General features: G+C 37.7%; 1 protein-coding gene across 2 annotated transcripts in view; it reads right to left on the bottom strand.

The window, feature by feature from the left end:
- LOC131229045 (alpha-1,4 glucan phosphorylase L isozyme, chloroplastic/amyloplastic) overlaps positions 1 to 15,450 on the bottom strand; it is a 92,255-nt gene that overhangs the window by 45,838 nt on the left and 30,967 nt on the right. The window contains exons 10-12 of one of the 2 annotated variants that reach the window (XM_058224906.1): positions 9,499 to 9,627; positions 9,085 to 9,321; positions 6,742 to 6,818 (exon numbers count right to left, since the gene is read on the bottom strand). In XM_058224906.1, the coding sequence (XP_058080889.1) occupies positions 6,742 to 6,818; positions 9,085 to 9,321; positions 9,499 to 9,627 (443 nt within the window). The remainder of the gene's footprint in view (positions 1 to 6,741; positions 6,819 to 9,084; positions 9,322 to 9,498; positions 9,628 to 15,450) is intronic. The other variant, XR_009163143.1, reaches the window with a different exon arrangement.

Genomic DNA, 15,450 nt, shown 5'->3' with positions numbered 1-15,450 from the left:
CATTAGACAAAAAATCATGTGGATCCAAAACTCAGGGCAGCCGCACGAGAGGAAATAGTGGAGATTCAGTGACCACCGTTTAACCATTTGTCTGGCCACAAAAGTTTAGTATAGGGCTACTAGTTTTGCGTTTTTACTTCATCCCAGTGAAAATGAACTTATAAACAGTTTGGATGGCATATAAACATCAAGATGGTGCCTAGGGAAGTTTCAAAGCAGAAAAATCTCTCCAGTTTACATTCTCGTGTGTGCACCTTGAGTTTTGGATCCACCTGATTTTTGGTCTCATCCCCTAAAATGATCTTAAAAAATGGATGAACGAGGTGGATTTTTCATCAACATCATGGTGGGCCCTATGTAGCAGGAACTTACAGCAAAAGGCTTACACAGGAAATCCGTGTCCACAAACGAAATTAGATTGCGTACTGAGTTACTCAGTACGCTCTTATCATATTGAGTAAAATTAGTTGGGCCCACCTTGAATGTATGTGGTCCATCCACGTCGTCCATCTGTTTTTCCATCTAATTTAAGGGGTTGAGCCCAAAATTGATGCATATCCAAAGATCAAGTGGATCATACCACTGGAAATAGTGGGGATAATGATTTCCACCGTTGAAACCTTTCTAAGCCCCACAATGATGTTTATTTTTCATCCAACATGTTCATAAGATCATACAGACATGGATGAAGGGAAAACACAAATATAAGCTTGATCCAAAACTTTTGTGGCCCTCCAAGTATTTTTCAACAGTAGACATTCAATTCAACTGTTTCCAGTGGTGTGGTCCATTTGAACATTGGATATGCCTCATTTGTTGGCTCAAGGCCTAAAATTATCTGTTAAAATGTATGGACGAAGTGGATAAAATAAATAAATCATGGTGGACCTCACATAGTTTACTCAATACACTAAGCGTAGTGCGTCACTCACTACGCAATCCGCTTCCTCCTCAAACGGATTGGATACTCCCATGCAACTAGACAATGGCTCGTGGTCGATGCTCCGTGGACCTTAACATGATGTATGTGTATCATCCATGCCGTCTAATCCATTTTACAGATAATTTTATGGTATGAACCCAAAACTGAGGCAGATCAAAATCTCAAGTGGACCACACAGTGTTGATTGAACTCTCACCATTAAAAACTTCTTGGGGCTACAACGGTTTTGGATCAAGCTGATATTTATTTTTTGCCTTCATTAGGTCCGTATGACCTAATATACAGGTTGGATGTCAAATAAACATTACAGTGGGCCGTAGGAGGTTTTTAATGGTAGACCTTTAATCATTACTATTTTCCCATGGTGTGGTCCAACTGAGATTCTGATCAGTCTCATTTATGGGACAAATGATTAAAATGATGTGTAAAAATGAATGGACGGTGTGGATAAAACACATAAATCATGGTGGGGCCCACATAGCATCGTCCACTAGCCACCTAGCAGCGTCACTGGCCAAACCGCATCCTGCGTCCCGTATATATCTTCCAGGCCTCGAAGTCTTTAAAAAAAAAAATAATAATAACTCTAAAATTTCGTTGAAGAGAGGTTGCCGCTGAAGAAAGAGGGTTTTTAAAGGAGGGTTGTTGCCGAAGAAAGAGGGATTTTCTTACCTGCAAATCGGAACGGAATGTCTGGAATGTTCAAAGACCGGCGCTATTGATCGAGTTGTTCTTTCGAGCTCCAAGTTCCAATCAACAAGTAGGAGATCTTCCCAGTTTTGATATTTTTCCGATTTTTTGAAAGAGGGGTTTTCTTACCTATTTATTGGATATATGGGTTGTTGTCCATAGTTTTCCCATGATAGGTATCGTAGTTGTTGGCTACAGTCAATATTGTCGACGATAATCCAAGATTTTCGCCGATATCTCCGATATTTCGCCGATAATCCGAAGAGAAACGAGAAATTGGGGTTTCGGTGTCGGTAGACTAGTGACACCGATATTATCGGCAATAATATCAACATTTCGTCGACAATGGGAACATTGCATACACTCTAATTTCGAAATTTAAGTGTAAGTGGTCCGATTTGGGGAAAATTCAAAATTTCCCCAATTTCTCCCAAATTGCTTGCAATGTTGCACTACAAACATAAAATCAAGCATGTATGAAGGCTGATCTACTGATTTGTTAAGTCCTTGCAAATTTTTGAAAAATAAAAATCATTACTAAATTAAACATTATTTAGAAATTTTATTAAAATATTAATTTTTTTCAAAATTTCCCTTCAATCAACTGTCAATTGAGACTAATTTCAAAGTATTTAGAAGTGTTTGATGAAATGATCATCACATACACTCTAAATGTTATGCATTCAATTTGAATATAGTTGCATTAGTTTGGTCAGACAACGCGTAGCTTAGGACCCTATACAAAAATAAATAAATAAATAAATAATCGTATTATGTGCACTTCTTTGTTGAGACATTATGATTTAGAAGTGTATATTAAGGTCTTTTTTAACAATCCCTGAAGTTTCATTGAAAACTTCAACCATTTCCCCAATGTTTCCCAAAAAGTGCGATAAATTACTTGATACAAAACGATATATCCCATGAGATAACCAATACATATCTGTAACTGAATCCCAAGGATGCGATACCGATATTTCGAACACTGCCCAAAAGACTCCAAACAAAGTCAAAATTTAATCCCATAACCTTTTTTGCAGAAGAGCAGTGAAGAAAAAGATGATCCATAGACTCATCTCGCATACACATCAAACAAACATTTGGAAGAATGAAACTTCGTTTACATAAATTGTCTATTGTTAGCACTTTCTTCCTTCCCACTAGCCACATAAACACCGCAACCTTTAAAGGAGCACATAGCTCCAAATGAACGTGGTCAAGCAAATCCCACCGTTAGAACTAGCTCCGCCTAGATACATATAGAGGGATTTAACCGAAAACCTACCAGATTTATCATTTAGCCATGTTAATGAATCCACATTTCAAGTTGTCGGAGATTCCTTTAATAAACTTTCCAGCAAAGAAATTAACTCTTCAATCTCTTCATCGTCCAAGTTCCGTCGACACGGCGGAGACCAAACAAGCTGCTCCCCTACCATCGAAAAACGGCCAGCTATCCTCAACCCAAATGATCGTTCAATTTTTTATCCCCTACTCACCTATCCTCCCAAAATCTAATATACTTCTCATTCTCCAGTTCGAAACCAACCCCTTCACACTATGTTTAATTAAGGCAACCGACTTCCAAATATGTGATGCCTTGTATAGCAATGACGACTTAGTCCACCACCAAGCTCATCAACCCCATATTTCCCAGTGATTACCTCTCTCAACTGAGAACCCTCCTTTATCCCATATCTCCAAACCCACTTTCTTACATACCTCTTCCCACTTCAAGAGATGGAATTTATGATTATCAACCATTCCTTTCCACAAGAAGTCCTTTCCAAGTTTATCCAATTTTGCCAAAACCAACTTTGGGCATTTCAAAAGAGACGTAGTAAACAGGGAGTTTGGACATCACCGTCTTAATCAACGTTATTCTTCCTCCCAATGACATTTTTTTTAGATATTCCTCCTAACGATAATGATGATGATGGATCTTAACCACTAAACTCTAGTAAATATTAACCCTCGATTTACTAAGTTCTGCTAATCTCAACCCTTGAAAAACAAAATGCCATGGTACTGTAACAGGCATTTTAGCGTGACATTGTGGTGTGTTTTATAGCACACCCCTTTTTGTAGGAAGCTATAAGAAAATATCTTCCTACAAGAAAATATTATAGTGTGTTCCAATGAACAATTCATGGATTGTACACTTCTATTCTACAACACAAGCAGTGGGTAGGTATCAAACTCAACAAAGATTCTACGATATGTGAGGAAAGGAGTGCGCCCAAGAGCTACTCAGGGATTTTGGAAGTTGATAGTTTTCTTTCCACGTACCTTGGTCCTCCATTATATGTGAAAAAGCCTGCTGACACGCTTTGGGATCCACTGATAGAGGTTAGAAAGGAAGTCATCCGCATGGAAAGGAGATATCTATACTTTGTTCGTCATCTTTCACTTTTAAAACCAGTTTTTGCAAATACACCAATTTATTCATGGTCTCAAATGCCCAGCTAGTGATGTATATAAATAGGGTATGGAGGCAGCATAAATTCTATCTCATGGAATGAGGGGAGATTAGCAAATCATACGATATGAAATGGGTGTAAAAGATCTTAAAATCATGAACCAATACATTTTAGGCAAACGACTATGTTTCAGGGTAGAGGACGACTCTCTCTAAAAGAAGTTCATTGTCTTTAAATACAGATTGCAAGAAGGGGAATGGTTCACAAAAGCATCTTCTTGATATAGGGAGTAGGGAGTTTCAAAAGCATTTAAGGGAGAAACGGCCCTTGAAGGTGTCCTCTTCAATGTTGGGGATGGCTCTAAGGTAAGTTTCTGGAAGGACCTTTGGTGTGACAATGGACCTGTTAGTCAAGACAGTGCAATGATGTTCAGTTTATCCATTGGATAGAATGACTACACAATGTTGTTACAGTCAGGGAAGTGTTGGTTTGTGATCCATGCATTCACAGAAATCTCTCAGATGAAGAAGTAGAAGAATACATCATGCTTCAGAAGCAGCTTCACAGATCAGTACCCTCGTTGTCCAAGCATGGATAGATGGTGTTGGAGACAAAATGGTTCCAGCATTTTCATTGTAAAATCCTTTTACAACTATCTTAATAGTTGCAGATGAGAAATGAGGGAGGTTTTTGCAGCCAAGATCTGCTATTACAAAGGTTGCCAAGAATTATGCGGCCACTTGATTGGTCGGCTTAAATAAGATGCTTAATTGTGAACCGCATGATCATTGCAAATGGTCATATTTTATGTCTAAGAAATGCAAAATCAATGGATCGCGAGGACGGCATGATCGGACCATTGGATGCAACTTGATCATCGTGACCCGTCTTGAGTATGGACATCGTAGGGACCCATCGGACTCTTAGGATGGTTTTAGATTATTTTAAGCTTTAATACTTTGGTTAGTTAGTTGATTTATTGGACTATATTTTCATCTCTTTTAGTAGGGGTTATTTTGAAATAAGTGACTTAGGGGATATAAAGCAAACCATGTTTTACACTAAAGTTGTTTTTTGTAGAATGCCAAATCTGGAGCTATAAAGGGCCTTGGACGTCCAACCCCAATGAAGATGGTACTTTGAATGAAATTTTGAGAATTTTCTCTTATCTTCTTGTGAATGGAGTTCTTTTAATGGTGTGAAGCCATCCCCTTGGTGTGAAATCAAGATGAAACTACCTTAGAGCGATTCCAAGACTATTCTCTCTTCTTTTTCAAAGGCATCTTCTTTAACTCATCTCCCTTCTCTTCTCTTTTTTCTCCTTCTCCAATCTCAAACCCTAGCACCCAAAACCCAAATCTATCAACCCAAGCCCTTTCCACTCCCAAACCCCACCCGATTGTGTATGGATTCGACCATCCATACAACCATATGGACCAGACCATACGTACAGCCGTGCACGTGTGGCCCATCTAGCACGTGGATTTGATCCCCTTTGCTTCCTCTCCATCCCATCACAACTCCTTCACAAAACCCTAGTTCAAAGTTTTCCCCTTCTTTCATAATCCTAAATTTCCTTTTTCTTCCATAAACCAAAAATCCCCTCAATCCCCTTTGGATGCAAGTGATTTCCCTTGATTAGTCTATCCCTATGTTAATTTGGGGGTTTCTTAATCCTATTGGGACCGATTGCTTGAGTATGTTAACCGTTCACATTCTGAGTATGTATTAGCCTAGGATCCTACATATTGTGCACTCGCTTACTGTTTTGGATTGATATGAGATTGCTGAAATTTATGGTTTATTGCTCATATAATCTGAAATTCTGATTTTTAACATCACTTTAGAATAGAAAATTTCATCCTACATCAAAATCCTATGGAACTTCTATTTTACTGGGGCTGTATATTTGAAAGAACAAAATAGCAGAACTCTAGATAACGGATCAGATTTGCCAAGAGCAGTTTCCATGGGAGGGTAGGGGATGTGATTGAATGGGTGCTGGGTTTTAACGCTTTTATGGTTGCACTAGGAATGAGCTCTTTACCTGTTGGGTTGGAGTCTTGGGTCATTGGTCCTAAACGACTTCTCATTATCCTATACTGTATTGTATTGGGCATCAAGCCCTCTTTTGATTGGCTTCTAGTAAAATTATTGTTACCATTCCCAAAAACAAAAGCGGAAAAATAAAAATAAAAATTAAAAAATTAAAAAATTAAAAAAAAAAAAATTGTTAACATTCCCAAAAAAAAAAAAAAAAACAGCAACAACAACAACAACAACAACAAACAAACAAACAAAAAAACCTTAATAATTGACGATTAGTCGTCTTCCATAGACCACTTGGACTCATGTTTATCATACGTAGACACCACTTGATGGTCCCAACAATCACCCAATCTGATTGTGACCCACTCTTGGTTGTATCAAAGAAATAGAGTTTGAAATCATATGTTAAATTATGCAAAAACAAAAGGAAAAATAAAAAACCCTACTAAAACCTTAACAATTGACGATTAGTCGTCTTCCATGGACCTCTTGATGGACTCATGTTTATCATGCATAGAGACCACTTGATGGACCCAACAATCACCCAATGTGATTGTGACCCACTCTTGGTTGCATCAGTGAACTAGAGCTTGAAATCATATGTTACATAATGCAAAGAAAGAGAGTACCCTCATATACCTGATATGCTGAGATAATTCACTGGCAGGAATGAGTAGTTCTGCAACACTGACATTGTAATCCGGAACAAAAACAACCTGAAAAAAAAAAAAAGGAGCAAAATAATTTAACTATCACCCATGAATCATAATCACAAGCCCACAACAATTTGGAAACACATTTAAAGCACTTGGTCGACTCCAAATAGCCTGGACAAGGCTAGGGCCTTAGAGACTTTGATAGGAATTATTGGGAAATAGGATTCTTAAAAGTCATTCCCGAACAAAACAGATTAGGCTATGATGGTGATCATGATGATGATGGCGATGATTAAAAAAACTCTGCACCATAGAAATATCACATTAAAAATTGGATTACAACCTACAGAACAAGGACGAAACACTTTCGGGCTTCTAGCTAGACCATCATCAACATCTCCTCACATACCTATTTTGGATATTACAGATAAATATATTTTAACTATTATCAGTTTTCTTGAATGGCATGCCTAGAACCAACATCTATGTTCCTCACAGGAAATGAAAGAATGGAACATCCTTCAGAAACCAGAACTGATCCTCGAGATACCAAGTCAACCCCACCCTGTTAAACTAGGGTATCAATTTTATTCAATATCCAAATCCAAGACTCAATTTAGCTCACATTGACTCATATTGAGCCATCGTTCAGTCCAAGTAGCATTTTGAGATTTTAAACCTCAGAATGGAGATAAATATTTCAAGAGCTGAAGCTCAAACAACATAAATGCAAAAATCAACGAATTATAAAATGTTTAAGAAAGTATAATTGAAAAACAACTCAAAATATCAAAATATAATGTTCAGAAAATGCAGGCATTTGAGGCACTGATGCAACTAGTGAGGTTGCAATAGATGAACTGCAATTTCTGAAGGAGCTCCTTCATCAAGGCAAGACCCTATTAAACTACTCTGAACAAAAAGAAACCCATAATATTTTTGGAATAGCAAGAAATATCCATGCTAGAATAGTCGACCTTAAACTGCTAGCTGGGGGACTTTGTGAAGTACTTCCTTAGCTGCCTTAAATGGCTCACTACGTGGACGGTCAAGGCGAAGGAAATCTTGTAACTTGGGCAAGCCACTTAGTGGTTAGGTGTAAGTGAAGCTTAACCTCGCAAGCCACAGTCTCTGTTTCCAGCAAACCTGAGGTTAGCCACCGGAGGTAACAAAGGTGGAAAAACCAACCGCTCACCCCCCATGCTAGAATAGCCGAGCTTGGAAAAAAAAAAAAAAAACTAGTGCAAGGAAGAGCCATTGATTGAAAACAATGAGGATGTGGGTCCCAAGAACCAAGATATGGATTCTCTAACCCATTCATGTGGTTCCCAACAGCCTATTCATGTACACAAGAAGCCTAACAGGACCCACAAGCCATGTGCTGTTGATGATATTGGCAAATGGGCCCCACACATATGTTGTATGATTAAAATAGAGCTAAAAATTGTTCCAATATCTGAACTCCTGAACTAAAGAGTGGTGGAGTCAGCAGAAAAGAAGGAATTCATTTAAGTATTTAAGGCATGATTCTTTTAGGGTATTGTAAGTTGTGTTGGAGATTTTTAAGGAAATAAAGGTCCTAGTCTTTGGTTGGAATTTCATTAATTAATAGAGGCTCTATGGGACTTATTTAACAGTCTATGTTTGGATGGTATGATGATATCTAGAGCAAAGGCGTCTCAGGTGTCAGTAGATATCGGAAAAAAGTGTTTCTAATAGCAGGCATTAAATTAGGAACTGCCTCCCTCTTCCTTTAGGGAACCATGTGTTGTATAGATACACAGCTTGCACAGACCCTAAAAGCTGGTGTAAGAACCAAATTGTTCAACACATGGACCATGATCTTAACATGCACTGGCCCATAAATCAAGCAAGGCTGGAAATCATGTAAGGATTGATTTAACATGGGTACATGTGTTTTCAATTAATCTATCCCCCCGATGCATTTAATATTATCTTCTTCTTCTTCTTCTTCCTTGAAAATTTGCATCTACCCTACATCACATGCTAACACATCCATACAGTTAAACAATAATAGTGGAAGATATGTAATAATTTAATATGTACTTGTAAGGTGCAAAATATTCCAAATAAATCATTATAGACATAATTATAAGAAGAATATGTGATTAGTGTATAAATAATATATGATTATAAGAAAAATAAATCAAGATTTCATTGTAAGATCAGATTGACAGGTGTCAGCATGGACACCTGAAAAATGAAGTCCCCTTGATACACAGTTTTGTTCAAACAGTTTAACACCTGCAGTAGAAAAGACATTGAGAACCTTTAAAAGCTCATCAGTAATATAATGTGTTGATACCTTCAATAGGTCTCCTATGTCAGGATCATGATTTATTGTAGCTCCAACATCAGTAATGAATTTCACTATCCTCTTTGCCTGTACATAAGTAGCAAATGCTTTTCCTCCAAATATACAAACTCGAGGAACAAACATGACTTTCCTTTCTTCAGCACTCATTTCTTTCAACTTTTTATAGCGATAAACAATTCCCAGGATATTCAACAATTGGCGTTTGTATTCATGGATGCGCTTTACCTGAAAAACAAACAGAGATTCTTTTGAAAACTGAAACTTTTAGAGTTGCATACAATCTGCAACTTTGGAAACTTTCAGATCGACTTCTTAAAAATCAGTGCTAGAACCATTCGAAAATAAATAAATAATTCCAGAGATTATATTGGAAGCTAAAGCTTTAGTAGGTTGGAGAACAACCTGCACATCGAACATTGCATCAGGACTGACAGTATATCCTGTTTTCTCTTTTAAAAATGACACGACCTTCATCTTGTTGCTCCTTTTTGCTGCCTTCCACTCAGTCTGGAGGTCTTCATTGTCAGCAAACTGATGACCATGCATATTCAACTTGTTAGGGTATTAAATCAATAACTGTATATCCTCTAGAAAACTGGATAAAGCCTCCAGGCCTTTGAATATCATTTCCAAAGGAAGTTGTAGAATCAGAAGCTATGAGAGAACAGGCAAGGGGGGACTGTATATAACAATCAAGGGAAAAAAATAGAAACAAAAGGATTTATCAGCAAAAAGAAAGTAATATGTAATAAATTAATATCAAACAAAGCATTTATAGGAAATAACAATTAACAAGGCATGCACCAGATTTACATATGTCAATAATGCAAAAAGGAGGAAAAAGATAGAAGGGGATGATAATGGAACTCATGCAAAGAAGAATGAAAGATTGACAGGAAAGAACTGAATGGTGGAAAGCTAAAAACACAAAAAAACAAAAAACAAAACAAAAAAAAAAAAAAAAAAAAAAAAACAAACAAAAAACAAAAAAAAACAAAAAAAAAAAAAAAAAACAGAGAGAGAGAGAGAGAGAGAGAGAGAGAGAGAGAGAGAGATAAGAGATTAGTATCAGTTGCTTGCACGCAATGCTAGAGAGCGCTTCTTTTAAATCTCTAGAATCTCAACTGTAATCATCAAGGATCATCAGAACTGTTGATATGGTGGCCATGTACCAAACCATATGATGGTGATTGGACAATCCTCGCCATCCAATCATTATGATATGTACCCACTACCCAGTTAACTGTTGCTCTTGTTTTTTCTCATCAACTATTCTGAAATTGTCCTGTACGTTTCAGGCAAAGGATAAAATGGTTCAATACTTGGCAATTTTTTGGATATGACCTATATAGGTGAATCAATTGATCTCCATTCCCCAGTTCCAACTTCCAACTATCCTAAACAATAGCACGCATAGTGGAGCTGCTACAGATGTGCAAGAAACCATCTTCATTTCTCGTAAGCAATGGAAGAAAACCTCAAAAAGTAATAGTGAAAAAGTTGATGCATGATAAAAATATAAAAATATAAAAATATAAAAAAATCATGCCACATGAATAAATAAATATATACACAACTACACATGCATGACACATGTCATTGCTTAGGTTGCCCAATGGTCTCAATTCAACTAGGAGAGCATGGGATTATTTTTACATGCAACGCAAATAGACATAGGAATGCTTAACCATTGGAGTGATTTCTTATGGCAATACATGCTTTTAGGCCCCCTTTAAATGAAAACTTATTATGTATGTATTCTTTTTGCAATTTTTTTATTCCTAAATATGTATATTTAGGCATCTCCTAAAGTTTCATTGAAAAAATCCATTGTTTTCCCCATGTTTCCCCCCATTTCCCCTGCATTTCCAGTTATCGGCGATAACGATATTGTTTCTTTATCTCTGGCCAGTGAAACTTATAGCGATATCGACAACTTGATCACTGCATATACACCTACACTTCCCCTCGAGCTGAGGCATAGATATCAATCATGCCCAGCTAGCCAAAAACATGTTGTCCAACTTCTACTATAAGAGCCTTTTGTGAAGATATACACTAAGAGCTTAGAAGACAGAACAAACAGAATGAAAACAACACATATAGCAACCTTCTCACGAATAAAGTGACAATCGGCTTCAGTATGTTTCATGCGCTCATGAAAATTTAGATTAGAAGCTATGTGAATCATGATATGTCGTAACAGCTGCTATGGAACCGTAAAGACTATTACATAAAAATAATGATGACAGTTATTACAAGTTACGAGGTTGTAATGGAAAAAATGACCCGCAACAACCGTTAGGGCCCTCGTAGCTAGAGGTGGGCATCGAGTCGAGTCGGACCGAGTTAGGTCCAACTCGGCTCAATCCAGTTTTGAAAATTGCTTGACCCGAACTCAATCCGACTCGGTACCGAGTCTAGCATGCCTGACTCAATCCGAGTCCTGGTCTGGGCTAGGCTAATCCGAATCGAGTCTGACCCGGTCAGAAATACTGAGTCAGATCGAGTTGGCACCGATTTGGATCAGGTCCTGAAAGTGGATGGACAGAGGGGCTAAATACATAAATCATGGTGGACCTCACAGCACGCAACCTGCTTCCTTCCATCTCCACCATTTCTTGTGTGTTGTCCATCCTCTTAACATTAAAAATAAAAATTAAAAAATATATATATAATAAAAACTTTAAAAGAAAAAACCGCACCTAATGGGCCGTTGGTTACCGCTTGCCGGACGAGAGAGAGAGAGAGAGAGAGAGAGAGAGAGAGAGAGGAGGAGGAGGAAGGTCGGAGAGTTGCTGCCGCCTGCCGAACTGGATGGGATGGCCGATGGGTGCCAGACGAGAAGGCGTTGGGTTTTTCGGATCGGGGCGTGTGGCGGGTAAGGTAGAGAGGATTAGGAATTAGGTTAGACACACACACACACCATACCCAATAACCCGAGTCAAGTCGGGTTTTGGATCGGATCGAGTCTGACGGATCGAGTTTTGCGTCGAGTCGGATCGAGTTAATGGGTAACTCGAACTCGACTCGGTTTGAGTTTGAATTGGGCGAAGCCTACTTGGTTCGGACCGACTCACCCATTCAGTTCGGGTCAAGTTGGGTCCGAACGAGTCGGACGAGTCGAGTTAGGTGAGTCGAGTTGGTTCGTGCCCAACTCTACTCGTAGCAGCCCATTACGCCCCCTGTAAAGGTCGTGATGACCCAGTATCGGGCCATTACATAGATACATGTTTTTTAGGTTTTTATCATACCCCAGGAATGATTTGATGGAGCACAAGATGCGACGAACAACTTCAAGATGATGAGAATAGGAAAAATGCATGAACTTAACAACCAAACTCACTAAATGAAACAAATCTGATCGAGTAATCGTCAAATATATCAATCTTCAAAGGATTATCAAGAAGTTCCTCATCATCTGCCTTGAACTACTTATTAACTTCTAATGGAGAATCAACACGTTTGACACAAAGATTTCCAGTTGAAGTCAATAAATCGAGAGCGTATTTCCATAAAGAAAAAACTATACCCTTCTTGAACTGAGAGACTTCAATTTCAAGAAAGTATTTCAGATCCGATATGCCATTAACATCTTTACTAGTAACAAGAATATCATCCAAATACACATTCACAATAATAGTCCCCTCCGCATGCCGCTTGACAAACGTAAAATGATCAAAATGGATACGAGTGAAACCAATACTAATGGAGGCCCCAGCAAATGTTTCAAACCAAGAGCAAGAAGCCTGCTTCAACCCATATATCGCCTTCTTCAGACAACATAACTTACTCTCTTTCCTCTTTCAAGCAAATCCAGGATGAAGCATATGGATATCCTTAGTCAAATCATCATTCAAAAAAAGCATTCTTAACATCCAATTGATGCAAGGGCCAATTCAAATTCGCAACAAGAGAAATAAAACCCGTACATAGTCCATCTTGACAACGGAAACAAAGGTCTCAGAATAATCCTCACCAAATACTTGTGTATTTTAGCTACAAAGCGAGCTTCATGGTGAGCTATACTTCTATTGGGATTGTACATTTGTACTTGAGAACACATACCCAACGATAATATACAAGAGTTTTCCCGGCTGGTAACTCGATCCTCTCCCATGTATGATTCTTTTCAAGAGCTGCCATCTCCTCTTCCATAGCCCGGCGCCACAGAGGAGAAATAAGAGCCTCCTTAGGATTTTAAGAATAGTGGAAGAAGAACACTCAATAGCCGAAATAAAGGACTGATGTTGAGGGGACAAGGAATGATAAGAAACAAATATAACAGCAAGAGGTACATTGTCTCTTTGCTTTTCTAATAGCAAGAGGTAAATCTGAGGCGGGTTCTAAATAAGGATCAATATAAATAGACAATCGAGTAAGAACAATATCATCACCTATAGCCAATGTTTGAAATATTGGTATCGCTTTACGTATTGCACCCATGGGATACGGATAGATATCGGTTATCGGATGGGATATATCGGTTATATCGCATAATGTATCGTTGTTGTTGGAAACATGGAGAAACATTAGGAAATTGGTTGAATTTTTCAATGAAACTTCAGTGATTGTTAAAAAAAGACATCAATACACACTTATAAACCAAAACATTACAAAAAAACAAAAGCACATAATAGGTTTACTTTGTTTGGGGTCCTAATCTATACGATGCCTGTTGAGGGTAAATATTGCATATTATCCCCCATTTATATCTTAGTTTTATGAACATGATAATGCTTAATGTTATATTTTACTCATGTTTGTGTTGGAAGGTGAATTTAAGAGCTTGGATTGAAAAGGGTGCTAAAAGCATGGATTTGATGCTCAAGAATCACCAAGGCAAGGGATGGATCTTAGGAGACCAAGATTGAAGAATTCACATGCCAAAGATCCAAGAAAACCAAGTGAGGAATGAAGAGAATCAAAGATTTGCAGTGAAGAAAAGGAATCCTGAAATCGTCCTGAAAAAACATATTCTGAAACTCTGGGTCATTTTGTGAAATTGCGCAGAGTGAAGTCTATTTTGGGAAATTGCGCAGAGTGAAGTCTATTTTAGCAAATTGCGTAAATTTGAGGCGGTTTTTGGAGTTTTCCAACTAGGTGCGAAATTTGGAGTTCCACAACTATAAATAAGACTCCTTAGGATGTTCCTAGGCATCTTTTAGGGCTTAAGGAGTGGAGCAAAAGGGTGGAGAAGCCGTCGCCAAGAGTTTTTCTTCTTGTTCCTCGTTTGTTTTCATGTTTTTCTTAAGAGACTTTGGTCCAATCATGTCTATAGTTGGCTAAACCTCTTGGCTAGGGCTAAGCGGTGAAGCTTGTAGCGTGATGGGATGTTTCTCTTGCTTTAATTCATGTTTATGTTGAACCTTCTTTGATTCTAATTTGATTTTAAAGGAATACTTTCAGTTTTTAATGATTTATGGGACTTAAATTATAGTAGATCTGCAATATCTTTGAGTATCTTCTTTTCCTTACTTTGAGATTGTGGGATTGGTAAATCCTGTTGTCAGCCATCGTTCCATGGAAATGGTTTGGTGATGGAATCCCTTCCAAGTATCACAATTCTCCTCCTTTGAGAATTAGATCAATGAAAGTTCAGATTTGGTTTTGTCGATATATCTTCTAATTGGATAGGATAGGACTCCAATTCCAATTGTGTTGAATCAAGTAAGAGGGCTCCCTGATCACTACAAGTGGATCCTTGGCACCCTAGTTCCCACCTTTAAATTCTTAGTTTTAATTACTCTATTCACAATTACTCTCTCAAATACTTCAGAATTAGTTTCACATCTTCTTCTAGTTATACTTATAGTTAATTTCAGAAACGTACAAGTTTCAGTCCCTGTGGATTCGACCTCGGTCTTACCGAGATTATTACTACATTGTGACCCTACACTTAGGGTTGTGAACACTGCCTAACTGAATTAATGCAAGTATATTCAAAGTTTATTCATATAATTTATAAATGTAAGAAGACGTGTGGAAACACAAGCAATACATTCAAAAGCAAAAGAAGAATCACTAGGTCAAGTTATAAACTCAGGTTACATACATGTTTGATTTTATGCTTGGACACAAAGATTACAACCAATTTGCGAGAAATTAGAAATTTTTTATTTTTTTCAATTTTCTGCAACTCAGCTCATCTCCTCCAAATCTTGAAATGCTCCCAATCCATGATTTTTCATGTTTTGAAAAATCATGAATTTGTAACAATTTGACATTGATTTAACAATTAACATGATTTACAGAAGCAAAAAAAAGAAAAAAAAAAAGAAAAAAAGAAAAAAAAAAAGAAGAAAAAAAGGATCGAAAATTGACAATGCTCATCGGATCAAACATGTGGGATAT

Source organism: Magnolia sinica, chromosome 16, assembly GCF_029962835.1.
Source record: "Magnolia sinica isolate HGM2019 chromosome 16, MsV1, whole genome shotgun sequence".
NCBI lineage: Eukaryota > Viridiplantae > Streptophyta > Magnoliopsida > Magnoliales > Magnoliaceae > Magnolia > Magnolia sinica.
The sequence above is the reverse complement of the archived record's forward strand: the minus strand, read 5'-3'. Positions and strand labels throughout refer to the sequence as shown.